This window comes from Candida metapsilosis, assembly GCF_017655625.1.
Source record: "Candida metapsilosis strain BP57 chromosome Unknown scaffold3, whole genome shotgun sequence".
Taxonomy (NCBI): Eukaryota; Fungi; Ascomycota; class Pichiomycetes; order Serinales; family Debaryomycetaceae; genus Lodderomyces; species Lodderomyces metapsilosis.
Window position 1 is genome coordinate 451,666 of NW_027138161.1, and position 16,506 is coordinate 468,171.

General features: G+C 37.6%; 4 protein-coding genes across 4 annotated transcripts; 3 read left to right on the forward strand and 1 right to left on the reverse strand. All coding sequences in view use genetic code 12, as the record gives it.

Moving 5' to 3' along the window:
• Positions 1-1,748: 1,748 nt before the first annotated feature.
• On the forward strand, positions 1,749-5,609 carry SPT23 (Spt23p; the record flags this gene model as incomplete). The annotated part of the gene is made up of 1 exon (XM_067691926.1): positions 1,749-5,609. The coding sequence occupies one exon, from the start codon at positions 1,749-1,751 to the stop codon at positions 5,607-5,609; it is 3,861 nt and encodes a 1,286-aa protein (XP_067548356.1).
• A 273-nt stretch (positions 5,610-5,882) lies between these two features.
• HEM4 (uroporphyrinogen-III synthase) lies at positions 5,883-6,683 on the forward strand (the record flags this gene model as incomplete). The annotated part of the gene is made up of 1 exon (XM_067691927.1): positions 5,883-6,683. One exon carries the CDS (start codon positions 5,883-5,885, stop codon positions 6,681-6,683), a length of 801 nt encoding a protein of 266 aa, XP_067548357.1.
• A 182-nt stretch (positions 6,684-6,865) lies between these two features.
• ACS1 (acetate--CoA ligase 1) lies at positions 6,866-8,899 on the reverse strand (the record flags this gene model as incomplete). The annotated part of the gene is made up of 1 exon (XM_067691928.1): positions 6,866-8,899. The coding sequence occupies one exon, from the start codon at positions 8,897-8,899 to the stop codon at positions 6,866-6,868; it is 2,034 nt and encodes a 677-aa protein (XP_067548358.1).
• A 2,553-nt stretch (positions 8,900-11,452) lies between these two features.
• REV3 (Rev3p) lies at positions 11,453-16,480 on the forward strand (the record flags this gene model as incomplete). Its single annotated transcript, XM_067691930.1, has 1 exon — positions 11,453-16,480. The coding sequence occupies one exon, from the start codon at positions 11,453-11,455 to the stop codon at positions 16,478-16,480; it is 5,028 nt and encodes a 1,675-aa protein (XP_067548359.1).
• Between the last annotated feature and the right edge of the window lie 26 nt (positions 16,481-16,506).

Below are 16,506 nucleotides of genomic sequence, written 5' to 3' on the forward strand. Positions count from 1 at the left end.
CTCGTGGTCAGGAATTGTGCACTGGTAGAGCTGCCTCAGACTGGGCTACTCATATACAATTCCTTCAAACAATTTATGCAAGGGTAATTGGTGGGAAGAAAACGTGCGTGGGGGATTGGTGGGGCTGTCAGTCCATTTGTCGTAGTAGGGGGGGTGGGGGAGAGAAAGATTTTGCTTTGAATAACTTTTAATTGGTTCTTAAACTGGAGAGGGGAAAGTCTAATCTACGCTTTTCTTGTCTTGGGTTAGACTGTGACACCAAACCTTACAATCAGAAGTGAAAGACATATCCTGTTTGACTATGATTTCCCAGTAGCTTTTCTCCATTGAATGGGCACTCGAATGATTCCCATAGAAGTAGATTTACAGTGTCAGATTTTGGTTGCAAAATCGTTTTGTAAAAGGAGAGGGGGTCTGAGATATGTATATTACGTAATTGATTATGTAAGTATTATGAAAATCCCAACAAAAATATTCTTGTAGTAATATGCAGGAAATTAGAAAAAAAGAAATGTTATTTGTTGAGTAAACACACTAAAAAAGGGGTGCATCTTTTATTTTTTATTTTTTATTTTTTTTTGCAGTCAAATACAAAATGTACATTTGCAAAAGATAAAAAACAGAAACAGTGTACGTGTCATCATCTTTCAAAAATAGCGTCTTTGCCATAGTATAGTCTGTCTGTACGGACAGATAACCACATAGTCTCACTTGCTCTTTTCTTGGAACAGTGTGTCCTATGAAACTCCAAAAGGTGAAGAGAAAGTAGGGTTTTCGCTAATTGCAATTCCTAAGTTGGTAATGAAGTAAGCGTAACACGAGGAAGACCACGTTGTCATTCTTACACTAGTATAGCTTTTTTTTTTTTTTTTGCCACCATTTGAACTCCCACTTCTCTTATTCTCAATGTACCCGGAGCTAAGGGTAGAGTGGAGGAGAACGTCACAAAAATTTTGTTTTTGTTACTGTAGCGAACGATCGCCAGCATCATCAACTCAAGCCATTGTCTCTTCTCTTAGTTGTCTTAAAACGATCGAGAACCTAGATCTCATTCTTGTTTCATCCTTATCTCAAAGAGGAATGGTGTTAATTGAATAGAATTGCTAATCAAAAGGAAATCTAAGCACCGAAGGAAAACAAGAGAAACATGATAAACGTTTCCCTTTGGTAGTAGAGATAGGGATCACACCGCCTTACGAAAGAGGAAAACAGACTGTGCAAAAAAAGAGAGGTACAAAGACACAGTTTCAAGACACAAGAAATAAACTTGTGAAACTCAACATAAAGAGTAAAAAAGAGAGTGACGTTGTAAAAGGTATGAACAATGATTTAAAGAGTAAAAAAGACAACAAACTACTTAGTATTTTATGAACACATATGAGATAACTTTCCGTAAAACTCTTGTAGTAAGTGCTCTTGTAAAGATTATTATTTAAAGAATGAATAAAGTTTTATATAGTTAGTTAAGATTTTATTTTTTTTTTATATTTTTATATTTATTTTTTATAATTCTTCTTTCTTTTGCAAAAGAGAAATTTTTTTTTTTTTTTTTCTTTTATCTTCATATTTCTCTCCCTTTTTTTGACAACAGATTACCAGTAACAACAACAGAAACAGAAACACACAGAGTTGTATATATATATATATATATACTCAGAAGTATTACCATATCAACATATCACACTTGAACTACAGAACTTCATAATTCAACACAACAGAAATACAGACATAATTCTTACTTTTACAATATGAGTTTTGTTGCACATGAAGATCATGCAACCACACATGACTTCTTTAGCAACAACGACAACAGCAACAGCAACGACATTGGAGGCCCAAACACTGACTTTCATAACATATTAAGCAGTCACAACTCACACACTAAACTTTTGGACGAAAACCATGACATATTAGATGAATTCTTGGACCAAAGAGTATACGATTCAATGGGAACTACTACACCCACCAATGCTGACAAGAGTAACAACAATAACAACAGCAACAGCAACAGCAACAGCAGAATCAAACAAGAGCAAGATCAGCAACAACAACAACTCACTAGAGATACGTTGATGAACTCACTTTATGCCTTGACTAACGAAGATACCACCAAGCTCGAGTCAAACAACTTGGAAAATGGCTTAAATGGTGATGCATTCTCTCAATTTACAGGGTTACCAGATTCCAACAACAATAACCTTGACTTGAGCCTCGATGGTGTCTCTCCACAAGATAATGAATACTTGTATATGGGTTTGCCACACGACTCAAACTTTTCCCATGATCAACTTTTATCAAAGCCAAGTGCATTACAGAACCACCAAAACTCAATTACAAACTCAATTTATAATACTCCTAGTGCTATAACATCACCCTTGGATGATAGATCAGTGTCAATTTCCAATGGCTACAGCCACACCCTCAACCACAACCATACCCACATTGTACAATCAAACCCAACCTCATTATCTGAATATGAATTTGTTAGAGAAGAGTTGAACAAATTAAAGTTTGGCTGTCATCGTATAAATGCAGTTCCAAAAACTGTTGATGTACCAGATCCTTCGTATTTGGATTTTTCTTCAGAAGCCATGAACAAATTGCCCCACAAGATGACATTATCTGCGTTACCTAGTCACTCGAGAGTTGAAACCCAAATCAGATGTGATATTGCTTTAAACCCAGCTCCAAGTCAAGCTTTGTTATACGTACCTCAAGATCTCATATCAAAAAACAAGTTTTGCTTGTCTGATCCAGTGGAGAATTTGCATCCCAGATTAAAAGAAAATTTGCTTTACTTGGATGCGTATGTACTTACGTCTGATTTACAAAAATCGTGTAACATATGTACCAGATGTATCAAGAGGGAACAGAAAAGAGCTTCTCGTGGTAAAGCAGCTGGTGAGATGGATGAATTTAATACTACTGCTCCTACTCCTACTCCAGCACCATCGTCCTCCTCCTCCGGTAAAACACCAGCAGCAATTAAAAACAATTCGACGAGCTGGGCTGACGAAAATATGATGAAAAAGGCAATAATATTCAATTGTAAGGAGATTGTTTCATTTCCATCGCCGTCAGGATTAAACAACAATAATTCAAAATCGATTGAGTTGTCAGCTAGAATTATTTGTTATTGTAGGCACCATAAGGAACAAACTGGATTCAGAGTATTGATGTTGATAAAGAATAACAAAGGTGAAGTTGTCGCCAAACAATTGTCGTCACCAATTATGATTATGGATAGAAAAAAGAATATCCCCTTGACCAAGGACTCAATGCCCAACTCAGTTGCTGGTTCATCACTCAATCTTCAAGGAATGGAAGAGACTCTGTCCATTTCAAGCAAAAAGAAGAGAATTTCTAATTCTGATTCCGAAAATGAACAGAGAGTTTCAAATAATGAATATACTCAACATTCATCTCCAAATTCCGTTGATGAGTCGGCGTCTGAAGTGCACACCAATACTGACGCTGAATCTAGTCGTGGAATCAAGCGAAAGAAGTTATCAGTTGATGATTCATACAATGCTTCAGCAAACCCAATGTACAATGGTAGTATCAATGGCTATTCACCATTGAGCAATAGTGATACAAACACTTCAACCAATATACACTTTATGAAGCAGCCACTGTTTGCTGGATTGTCGCCAATGGGAACTCAGCACCCACCACCAAACCCTCAATTTCAACAAATGCAAACTCCACAGGCACAACCGTCTTCGCAACAAACAATGCAGCGTTTACCATCGATACAAAGAATCATCCCTGCACAAGGTCCTGTTCGTGGGGGAATTGAAATTACCTTGTTAGGATTCAATTTCAGACCAGGCTTGCTGGTGAAGTTTGGCTCTAATCAAGCATTGGCTACTCATTGCTGGTCGGAAACTACAATTGTGACTTACTTGCCACCTGCACTGCATCCTGGACAAGTCTTGGTTAGTTTTGAAAATGAAGAGTCGGCAATTATTGGTGGCCCACCACAACACCAAATCTTTACATACACTGATGACACCGATAGGCAGTTGATTGAATTGGCTTTGCAGATTGTTGGATTGAAAATGAATGGTAAATTGGAAGATGCAAAGAATATTGCAAAGAGGATTGTTGGTAGTGATGGCAGCGCTGGAGGTAATAGTAATGGCTCAGCTCCAACTTCAATGACAACAACACCAAGTAACTTGTCTCAAAGTCCTGAAAGTGGTGTTCATGATTGGTTTAATAGTGCCCATGCTTCATTGAAGAAGTTGACCTCGTCGGGCTTATCAACTCAAGTTGTGTTGGTGCGTCTTTTGTCGTTGGTTGATTTACCCAATTGTCCAATTATCATTCCAAATTGGCAACTTGCCAATGCTCAGGGTCAAACGTTGTTGCATTTAGCCACAATGAAGAATTACCACAAGTTGATCAAGTTTTTGGTTACTCATGGTTGCAAGATTGACATTAAAGATAATCAAGGGTTGACTCCATTGTTCTTGGCTTCAATGTGTGGACATCGTAAATTGATTGAATTGTTTATTGAGTGCAAGTCGAATTGGAACTTGAAGTTGCTGAATGATAAGCATTTGCGTGATTACTGTGACTTGAACGTAATTGATATGTTCAATACAATGGAGCAATCTCAGCAGCAGCAGCAACAACAGCAGCAACAATTGTCACTGGAAGAAGAGGATGGCTCGAGTGTAATCAAAAAGGCTACTTCTTTTGATTCGTTGGATTCAATGCTTAATGATAATTACGGACGTCATGTGTCAAAGATGTCTCATGATGACGAGGCTGGTAGAGATCTCCCATCTCAAGATCAACAAGATAGTGGAATTTCTACTTGGGAGGATAACAGGAATTATTCTTCTGAATTTGCTGATTCTGAATTTGAATCTGAAGATGATTACGACGAAGAAGAGGCTGATTATTGTGATGATGAATATAGTGATGGCGATGATCTTGAAGTTAGTGATGGTGAAGAGACGGAAGAACACTCAAACAGCGACAGTGCTGAACAAAGTACAGATGCAACCTCCGAGTCGTCAAAACCTCCATCTTCGCCAGGATTATGGCAAAAAGTAAAGAATGTGTTCAATAATGATGACAGTGACTTACCACAATACGATGATTTGTTCCCATTTGGTCCATCTTCCACATTTACTGCCAAACCAAAGAGTGCAATTGAACAATCAATGAATAATGCAACCACTGAATCCCAATCAGTCGAGGCAGGATCGAGTTCAAGTGTCAAATCCGAACTTGAGCCAACATCGTCCAAGATTACTGATACCGATTTAGATGCCGGATTAGCATCTGACTCTTCAGAAGACATGGTGGTTACCTACATCAACCATCCAAGAAAACCAGTTGAGCACGATAAGATGTTGGTATTTTTCTGGATCCCAGCCTTGGTGGTGATATTTGCTTTATTCTTTATGGTTTACGTTGTCGGGTACGATTTCAAACAACTTGATCATGCTAAGGAATTGGTGAGGAATGCCGTTGGTAATCTTATGCTTGGAAATGAACGTATTGCCAAGGTGTTTAAGAGTACAGGTGGTGCGAAAGTAGCTGCTGCTGGAAGTACAGCGACTACTGCTATACGACGCATAGTTGAATATTAAGGAGATTTGAGTTTATTTGCTATTTTTATATATTAATGTTTTATGATTTGTTTTTCGTTTTTGTTTTCATTCAGTGTTAGATCAAGTATAGCTTGTACTATTTTAATATAATTATAATTTTAATTACTTAGATGGTTGATTGTAGAGATGTGAAGATGTAGAGAAGATGTGGATCCGATTTTGTAGGATTCCAACCCGCGTGAAAAATTCATCGTATCAAAAGACATCAATTACAAATCAACAAAAAGGGTCTTCCCTCACCTCCCAGCATAAATGAGCAACAAGACGGTAATTCTACTAAAGAATCCAAGTACTCCATCCGACCCTTACCATGATTTACTCCTAAGTAAATCCTACAATCCACATTTCATCCCATTACTTCATCACGAGCATAAAGATCGAGCCCAAACTATAGCATATCTCACCTCTAAACAGTTTCTAGAAGACACGTCCCATTTCATAATCACGTCGCAACGTGCGGTTGAAATGTTGAGAGAATGTATCGATGCGATAAGTGATAATGATCAAGGGCTGCGTACGATACTGAAAATTTTGGCTAAAGTGGGGTACACTGTGGGTCCAGCAACGTTTAACATCTTGAAACAAGTAGGGTTTGATGATGTACGAGGTGGAATTGATGCTGGAAATGGGTCCAAGTTGGCTGATTTAATCATGGATGAAGTGACTCCAGAGACGAAAGTTGTGTTTTTCACTGGTGAAGTGAGAAAAGATATCATTCCTAGGAAATTAATTGATGTTGGGAAATTCCTGCAGTTTGAGGAATTTGTCATGTATAAAACTTGTGAAAGGGATGATATTGTTGACAAGTTTAATGGTATTGTTGAAGGAGATGGTGTTTCCAGTGGATGGATTGTGTTTTTCAGTCCTCAAGGAACTAAGGACATTGTTGAGTACTTGAAACGGCCAAGAAACACTGGGGAGAAACGATGGAAGTTGGCTAGTATTGGACCCACTACCAAGGAGTATCTATTGTCGCATGGATTAACTCCTGATACCATTGCTGCCAAGCCAAATGCAGCTAGTTTAGTTGAAGGAATACTCAAATGTGATTGAGAAAGACATTTACATACCCTACTCCTCTCTCTCTACAATCACCTACAAGTGTACCGAATATTTGTAAATAAATAATATCAAAACTAGAATACATTGATCTAATTTAACAAGATAGTTTAAAAGTTTTGTACTAATATAAAATAAAACAAGGATAAATGTTCCATACAAGCCTCCTCGTCCGCTTATTTCTTTACTGCTTCATCAACAACATCAATAATTTGTTGTACAACTTGAGGATTAGATAATGTTGAAGTATCACCCAATTGATCAGCTTCACCAGCCAAAACCTTACGCAAAATACGTCTCATAATCTTTCCTGATCTAGTCTTTGGCAAATCGTCAACCAATAAAATCAACTTTGGTGCAGCAAAAGGTCCAATTTCTTTACGTACAGTCAAAATCAACTCCTTTTTGATGGCATCCATGTCTGCATCTTCAGCCAATTTGTCCTTCTTTAATGAAACGTACGCAGCAACAGCTTGACCAGTCAAGTCATCGGCGTATCCAACAACTGCACTTTCAGCAACGAGCTCATGTTCAATTAATGCAGCTTCAATTTCAGCTGTAGATAATCTGTGACCACTGACATTAACGACATCATCAACTCTACCCAAAATCCAGTAGAATCCATCCAAGTCACGAGCAGCTCCATCGCCAGTGAAGTAGTGGTTTGGGTATGGTGCCAAATAAGTGTCAATAAATCTGTTGTAGTCGTTAAAGATACCTCTGGTGATTGATGGCCATGCTGACTTGACAGCCAACACACCTTCAACGTCATTACCATTCAATTCTTCACCAGTAGTTGGGTCCAAAATCTTGGGTTCGATACCAAAGAATGGTAAAGATGCAGATCCTGGTTTGGTTGGAGTGACACCAGCTAATGGGCACAACAAGTGGGAACCAGATTCGGTTTGCCAATAAGTGTCACAAATGTGGGCTTTACCTCTTCCGATGTTATCATTATACCAGTGCCATACTTCAGCTGCAATTGGTTCACCAACTGATCCCAATGCTCTTAACGAACTCAAGTCATATGGTTGAACAAATTTGGTACCGGCACGTTTCAACAATCTCAATGCAGTAGGAGCAACATAAAATTGGTTAACCTTGTACTTGTCAACAATTTCCCAGTATCTTGAGAAGTTTGGGTATGCAGGAGTACCTTCAAAGACAACTGTTGTGGCACCGTTCAACAATGGACCATAAACACAATAAGTGTGACCAGTAATCCAACCGATATCACCAGCAGTAAACAAAATATCTTCTTCATGAACATCAAATACATACTTGGTGGTAAGCATAGCTCCCAACAAGTAACCTGCAGTGGTATGTTGAACACCTTTTGGCTTACCGGTGGATCCGGAAGTGTACAACAAAAACAATGGGTCTTCAGAATTGACTGGAGTTGGTGGATAATATGATCCATACTTGGCCAATTCTTCGTGCCACCATAAATCTCTACCTTTGGTGAATGGAACATGAGAGTTACCAGTTCTCTTGAAAACAATAACATTTCTAACATCTGGACATTCCTTCAATGCATCATCAACAATTCTCTTTGTTTCAATAGTCTTACCACCTCTCTTGGATTCGTCAGCAGTAATAACAATTCTTGAATCAGCATCCAAAATCCTATCTCTTAAAGAAGCACTTGAAAATCCAGCAAAAACAACCGAATGAACTGCTCCAATACGAACAATTGCCATCAAAGTGACAACGGCTTCAGGAATCATTGGAAGGTAAACAGCTACTGAATCGCCCTTTTTAACCCCCAATTTAACCAATGATTGGGCCAATTTACTAACTTCCTTCAACAATTCTCCATAAGTGATAATTCTACCTTCATTGACTTCATCAGCTTCATAGATAATTGCTGGCTTGTTTGGGTTCTTGATAGCCCATCTATCAACGGCATTATAACAAGCATTCAATTCACCATTAACAAACCAAGCTGGTAAATCACCATTCTTGAAATCATCTTCATTAGAAACTGGGAATCTAGCCAAGTCAAATGGTCTATGCCAATCTAAATTTTGTCTAGCTTGTTCATCAAAGAATTCACTAGGGTTCTCAATTGACTGACGATATAATTTTTGATAAGTTTCAAAATCAGCTAAATGTGGTTTAGTTTTGGATCTTTCAAAGAACCCCTTTGGTGGTTGATTCATTGGCTCGTGATCTAAGGAAATGTGGGAATGTTGTTTAGATTCTGGCATTTTTTCGGGAGTGATAGTTTTTTTTGTCTGTTTCGTATTTATGTATTATTATAATGTTGAAAAATCACGTCGTGTGGAGTGAAAAATAGAATGATATTTTTAGCCGTCGTTTAGTATTGGGAAATTTAGACGCCTGAAAAAAAATAACCAAAAAAATAAAAATTTAATCTGCAAAATGAGGGGAAACCCTGTATTAGTTAACAAAAATAAATATTTGGTAAGATGTAAGATGTTAAATGAGTAACTGTTGTTGGGTAAAACTGAGTTACGTTAAAACTATTCAAGAATTAAGAATTGAGAAAATTCAATTGAATGATAAAAAAATTTTAGGAAATGTCTTGCCATATTTATAGTTCAAAGAAATTAATAAAAAAGAATAATAATTATCAACCCATCCTTTAGAACCCCCCAAAAAAACCCAACACCACTCCCTACTACTACGAAATAAAATTATTTTAGTGGACTCGATAATTTTTTAATGTTGGGTCAAGAAAAAAAATAAAAAAATAATAATAATAATAATCATACATGAAAAAAGACCGAAATTACACAAACCAAAGTTTTGTTGGATACAGGGACAGGTATAAACAGAGCCAGCTTGGAGATGTTGACGAGGAAAGAAGTGGGAATAGCTATGAGCTAGAAGAGTTTAAAAGGATTGTCTATGAAGAAGTTGTCCTCCTTTGCGTCGGTCTTTGGCGTTGATCTGGCGCTAACTTAAAAACTTGTTGTCTGATTCGCAGAGTTTACAAAAGCTTAAATTATACTGTCGAACGACTATAAAAAAAAGGAGACCAAATCTAAACATTACTATGGTTACCCAAGTGTGACTGCCAAATACTGGGCTACATGACTTCCCAAACCTAATTGATACAATCCCAAAGGTCAATTGAGTCCCCTTAATCAGTATTATTCAAAGAAAGAAAAGGATTCTATATCACCAGATATATCTGGTTATTATTCAAACAAGTTGCACGACCATCGAGACTAAGCCAATGCCTCAGAAAGCATTACCTTACATAGGGACTTGTTTTGATATCCCGATGAGGCCAGAGTTTTCTCATGACCCTTGTGGATGGCCCCATCCTTTGATGTCTTTTCAAAAAAAAAAAAATATTTTATTATTTTTTGTGGGGTAATCATATACTAAAACGACTACAGATAACGCCTTTAGAAAAAGAAATATTAATAAATGATTAAACAAAGTACAACATTGCACTACAACTGTGACGTAGTATGCAAGTACAGCAAGAATATCATTGGCTGATGTATTTTTTTAAAAAAAAGCCCGTAGTATAGTTTTACTGAGGGTGAATTCAATTGAAGTTTGTGTAACGTATGATTTCTTGTAATTTTTTTCTTGTCTCAAAGTATATTTAAAAAAAAAACAGGCCAGAATGTTATAGAGACACAGAGAGAGAGGGAGATTCATTTGATCAAAAGTAAAGATAATAATAACAGTGGTGGTGTCATTTGATAGAAATAAAATTTTGCTCATTTCTAAACGGAGTTTTCCAAGTCAAATTACACCAACAATAGTTCCTTTTCTCCGTATAAAAAGAGTATTCAATGTATATGCAGTAAATGAGATCTTCAACCGCCAGAGTCAATTTATGCAATATCTATTCTCTTATCACCTCTTTGAGCAACCAACCAGAATGTTTTTATCTTCTTTTGTTTTTGTTTTTGTCTTCTTTGAGCCGAAAGTCCGATCCTTGTTTTGCCACAAAACAAAAAACTCCGAAAATTGGATAAGAAAAAGAATTTTGTACTACATAAACCTATTCTTTTATACCTCGGGTACTTGTGTAACAATCAAAACCTATTTGGGAATTTGTGGGGTTGATTGCGCAATTAAAAGATTCGTTTCTGTTTCACCCGTTCTATTCCGAAAAGATTGGGGCTCTTCTTTAATCGAAGTTGGTGTTTTTTTCAGGCGACCCAATGAGTGGTAAATTAAAAGAATCAGCTAAAGGAGATAAAGTGTTTAAACTACAGAACAGTTGAATGTATACACCGTTTAACTCGCTACATCCTTCCTTTCAGAAAATTTGATGCCTATAGTTCTGTATTTCGGCGCTCCTGTTTATATATATTTGTACCTGCGAGAAAAGTAAGCAATATAGGATGTTAAAAATCTACACAATCATGTCTCAGTCTGTGCCCCTAAACGTGGCTGGTATACGTGATTGTTACTTTTCTTGCAAAGACTGCTACCCTTTGATACAGTCAACAAGAGCCTGTTATGAACAAGTGTCTGTGCATGGCACAAATGTGAGAGAGCGGTGGAAATTGCATAACGTATGAATGTGCTAATGGTTCCAAGTTTGATGTCAACGTACCGCAATATTGAAACAGTTCACGAGTGTATTACTACTGCTTTGAACAAGCCGTGTATCTAATACGGAATCAACTTGGAGAGGTTTGGACTTGCTTCTGTCCTGCACACGGAAAAAAAAAAAATGAATTTCATTTTGCTTTCGCCACAATCGATTTGCGAAGAGATTACCTATCGGTTTCTAAATCTCATCAAGATCTATAAATGGCATATCTATGAATAATGGCGATCACAATAGCTCGACTTTTGATTCGACATTCAATGTGAGTTCGGTCAACTGGTCTACACACTCAAGCTCTGCATCTCATTTGAAGATCCAAATTAATGACTACGATACTTATCAAGCATCCCCTACCAAGTTGGATCAGTTGTATACACAAGTGTCACAAGTTCCGATTATAAGAGTTTACGGGTCACTATCTTTTGAACATAAAGTTGCTTCACAAACTGAGTCACCAATGAAAAAGAAACAGAAACTTGTCCATTTCCAAGAGCAAACGCGTCCTCTGTCATTTGTTTACAATGTTCTACTACACGTTCACAACTTCTACCCTTATTTTTATGTGGACTGTCATGAACAAGACTACCAAAAGCTACAAAGTTGCGAGTATTTGGATAAAGTGATGAACTATTTGGAAGTAGTCGTCAAGGAGTCGTTTAGGCGTAGGCGTGGGAGAAAGGGGACTGAGGAGCAAGAATTGGAGGCACTGGATGCAGAAGATGAGGAAGAGGAAGAAGCAAACAAAAACAACCTTGACAACAAAGGAAAGCTGAATTTGCGCAAATACATTGCCAACGTAACGGTTTGCAAAGCTGTACCCATATATGGATTTCAACTTGGCTATAAATTATATTACAAGATTTCCCTTCTATCACCATTATATAAGAATCGGTTGGCTCGAATGTTTCAAGAAAGCAAAATTGACTTGCAAAACTTTGATCAAGTTGGTGATGTTAAAAAGAGTGTTCAAACTTATGTCTATGAAGCTCACATTCCATACTTGTTGCAATTTTTAACCGATTTCAATTTATTTGGATGTGGTTGGTTGGTTGTTGACCGTGACCATGTTAGTAGCGGCTCTCAAACAAAAGGATTGTACTTTCGCACTCCATTGTTCAGTGAGCATCTACATCAGGGATACACCCACTCGCAATTGCATGTGTTGTCAAGCTATTTACAGCAGTACATTACGTCAGATAACGTGCTTGTTGATGGTGGCACTTTGCAAACGTTTAAACGAATTGGTAAATCGATGTTGGAGTTGGACATTACTACTGGCAGTATCGTGAATCGTACATGGCTCTCTGCTAGAGAATTGCACAATAGTTTTGTTGAACGCAGGCAGTTTGATGAGTATAAGTCTGATTTGCAAGTGCATGGGTTTCCAAAGCACGGTTATAAACATGAACCTGATGGTTCTCCAAAAATTTATCTTTCCTCATTGAAGTACATTTACAACGACTTAAAGTATCAATGTCACTTAAGGCACTCCACTTTTGATGTGTCGATAGATGTGTTGGAGTCTGCTGAGCGTTGCTATTTTGGAACTGGCTCATCTATCTGGTCCAACGAGCAGCAATTGAGTGAGCTCTTGCAATACATGAAACAATTGAATGGTAAATCGAATGAAGGATTTGACGACTATGCCGCTAAGCATATAGAGAAAGAACGTATACTCAATGGCTCCAATCTCGAAATTTTTAATAAATTTCCAACGTCTTTTGATCTAGTAGATGTTGAAAAGAATATGCTGTTTCATAATTTGAAAATGCAATTTGGTAGGGACATACTAATATGGGGTCAATTTAAAGATTTGTTCAAGACGGAAACTACATCATCTTTTAAGAGTTCAGAAACAGGATCCATGTCTGATGAAACTGAGGGTCAGGACAAGAAATATGAAGAGAATGAAAAGGGTCAATCAGAAGTAATTCAAGATGCAATAGATGATGAATTGGACGAGGAGTTTTCTGATTTTGAGAATGATTTCGCGAATGGTGAAAATGAGAACAAAGATTCGGCAGAGAAAGTAAATGGTGTTGACACTTCTAATACGACACCGGTAAAAGATGGTCACTCCCCTGAATTGAAGGATGATGATTACGGGGTTGAAGAGTTCGATTCTGCTGAGGAGTTTGATGTGTCAATCATGAAATCGATGACACAAAAGGGCTCAAAGATTCCAAATTCGGCCACAAAGCTTGCCAGTCTTGATGATATCTCTTTGATTGACGACTTTTCATTTACACCCACTCCAAGTCAAACTAATGGAGCTCCTCCTTTGAGAAATATGCACGTTGGGCCGTATGAATTTGAAGTAGTCTTACCAGATCAATTGAAAAAGGAGAACTATAAAAAGGTGTTACAAGACTCTGGAATAATGGAGATAAATTATCCTGATCCTTTTTACAACACACCCGATGATCTCCCAGCGAAACCTTTTGTATTTGCCAATCAGAAGATGAACGTTGCCGTGAGAAATTCTCTGACTGTTCCTAGTTTGGATATATTGAATGTGGATAGATCTGTCGGCAAAAATAGTCATGAAGGTTACAAAACTCGCACTTGGGAGTACGCTATCAAGCCTCCTGCAAAAGAAAACGTCAATGATTGGCTCAAGATTGAGGAAAATAGAATAATCAAAAAACGACTAAAGTATAGATCTCAAATTGAACCTGGAGTGACCCAATCACACGATTTTAAATTTAGCTATAATTCCGAAAAGGTTTCACGTAAGCCAGATGAGTTTAATTACTTGACGAGCTTTCATTTGGAAATACACGCTAGTCCACCAAACTCGAAATTGACAGTTGACCCATTTCGAGATCCGGTGTTGTTCATTTTTTACTCATTTGATGATGCAAATGATATGTTTGCTTCTTCTGAGAAAAAATCTGGTGTCCTTGTCTTCAACAGTGGCAATCATAATGCTGAATTTTTTGCTAGGTTGAGTAAACCACTCGGGTTGTACATTGAATTGTTTGATACAGAAAAACAAATGGTGAACAGATTAATTAAATTGGTTGAGATGTATGATCCGGATATCTTATCAGGCTATGAAGTGAATTCCATGTCGTGGGGCTACATTATTGAACGATTCCGTGAGGTTTACCAGGTGAACATCATGAGTGATTTGAGCAGAGGTATACATCGAAGCAATGGTAAGCTTGGTGATAGGTGGGGGTATACTCACACCGCAAACATTGAAATTAATGGACGACACATCTTGAATGTGTGGAGAATTTTAAAATCTGAATTAGCATTGACTAGTTATACATTGGAAAACGTGTGTTATCACTTGCTACATAGGTCTTTGCCTCGATACCTGCTTCATCAAATTTCCCAGTGGCTACAGAGTGGCAAGTTCAAAGATATTCAGGTGGCACTTTCATATTACATGAAACGAATAGAGTTGACCTTGAAAATTATATCAGTGCAGGAGTTGATTACAAGAAACGTTGAACATTCGAGGTTAATTGGAATTGAGTTCAACTCTAATTTCTACCGTGGTTCACAGTACAAAGTGGAATCAATATTATCAAGAATAACCAAGACGGAGAATGTTTTGCTAAACTCTCCATCCAAAATGCAAGTTCACGAAATGAGACCAATTGAATGCATTCCATTGATTTTGGAACCAAAATCCAACTTTTATAAATCACCGTTGGTGGTCCTAGATTTTCAATCGTTGTATCCATCTATAATGATTGCTTACAACTACTGTTATTCAACTTTGATTGGAAAACTACACAACTTCAAGCCAAAGAAAAACAATATTGGCTATTTAAAGAACCTCGATCTTCCACTGGGCATAGTTGATTTATTGATGAAAGACAATGCCATCAATGTTTCTCCAAATGGGTTCGCGTTTGCCAAAAGCCATGTGAGGAAATCGATTTTAGCCAAAATGTTGGAAGAGATCTTGAACATCCGTATAAAGACAAAGTCGGTTATGAAATTGTTTAAGGATGATACAGAGTTAACTAAGCTATATAATGCAAGACAGCTTGCTTTAAAATTGATTGCCAATGTGACATATGGATACACTTCAGCAACCTTTAGTGGTAGAATGCCAAATTCAGATATTGCTGATGCAATTGTCTCCACCGGGCGAGAGATTTTAGACAAGTCGATCGAGATGATTGAGAGTGGTGGGTACGGTGCAAAAGTTGTTTATGGTGATACAGATTCTTTGTTTGTGTACTTTCCTGCAAAATCAAAATCTGAAGCGTTTAAGCTGGGTCGAGAAATTGCTAAAATGGTGACTAAACATTTCCCTGATCCCATTCAGTTAAAGTTTGAAAAAGTATATCACCCGTGCGTTTTGCTTGCAAAGAAACGGTATGTAGGTTATTCCTATGAATATGAGGACCAAGTAACTCCAAAGTTTGACGCCAAAGGTATTGAGACTGTTCGGAGGGATGGTATCCCAGCACAGCAAAAGATAACGGAGAAGGCATTGAGAATATTATTTGAGACCAAGGACTTGTCAAAAGTGAAACAGTACACGTTGAAACAGTTTTTAAAGATATTTAATAATAAAATCGCCATCAATGATTTTTGCTTTGCAAAGGAAGTGAAGTATGGAAACTACAAGGATGAGAGGTATTTGCCTCCTGGTGCGCTACTAGCCAGTAAAGCAGTTGAAGATGATCCAAGAAAAGAGCCACAGTATAAAGAAAGAGTCCCTTACGTGGTTATCCGAGACTCGACTAAAAATAGAATTAAAGATCGAGTAATGTTTCCTGAAGATTTCGTAAACACATTCAGCACGAATGAGCCATTGACGTTGGATTATGAGTATTACATAACGAGAGTATTGATTCCGCCTTTAGAGAGAATTTTCAATTTGATGGGCGCTGACGTGAGAGGGTGGTACAAGGACTTGCCCAAGTTCACCAGATCCAACATTATCAGTGCATTTAGTGATTCATGTCTATTATGTGGGAGCAGATTGGATGGAAGAGTGTACGTTTGTCTGAAATGTTGTCAGGATGAACAACAATTGGTGACAGATGTGACCATGACATGTAAGGACAAACAGCAAAAAGTTGTTGAGATTGAAAACACGTGTCGCAACTGTCTGCAAAATGTGTTTGCCTCGGGAGTTGCTGCCTCTAAATACACCCACAATTGTGTTAATCGTGATTGTTCTGTGTATTATAACAAGGTGAGAGTTGAGCAAGAAGCTAAACAGTTGTTTACCAGAAGAGATAGAATAATGGAGACTTTGGAGTGGTGAGAACTATGTATTTATATGTAATAATA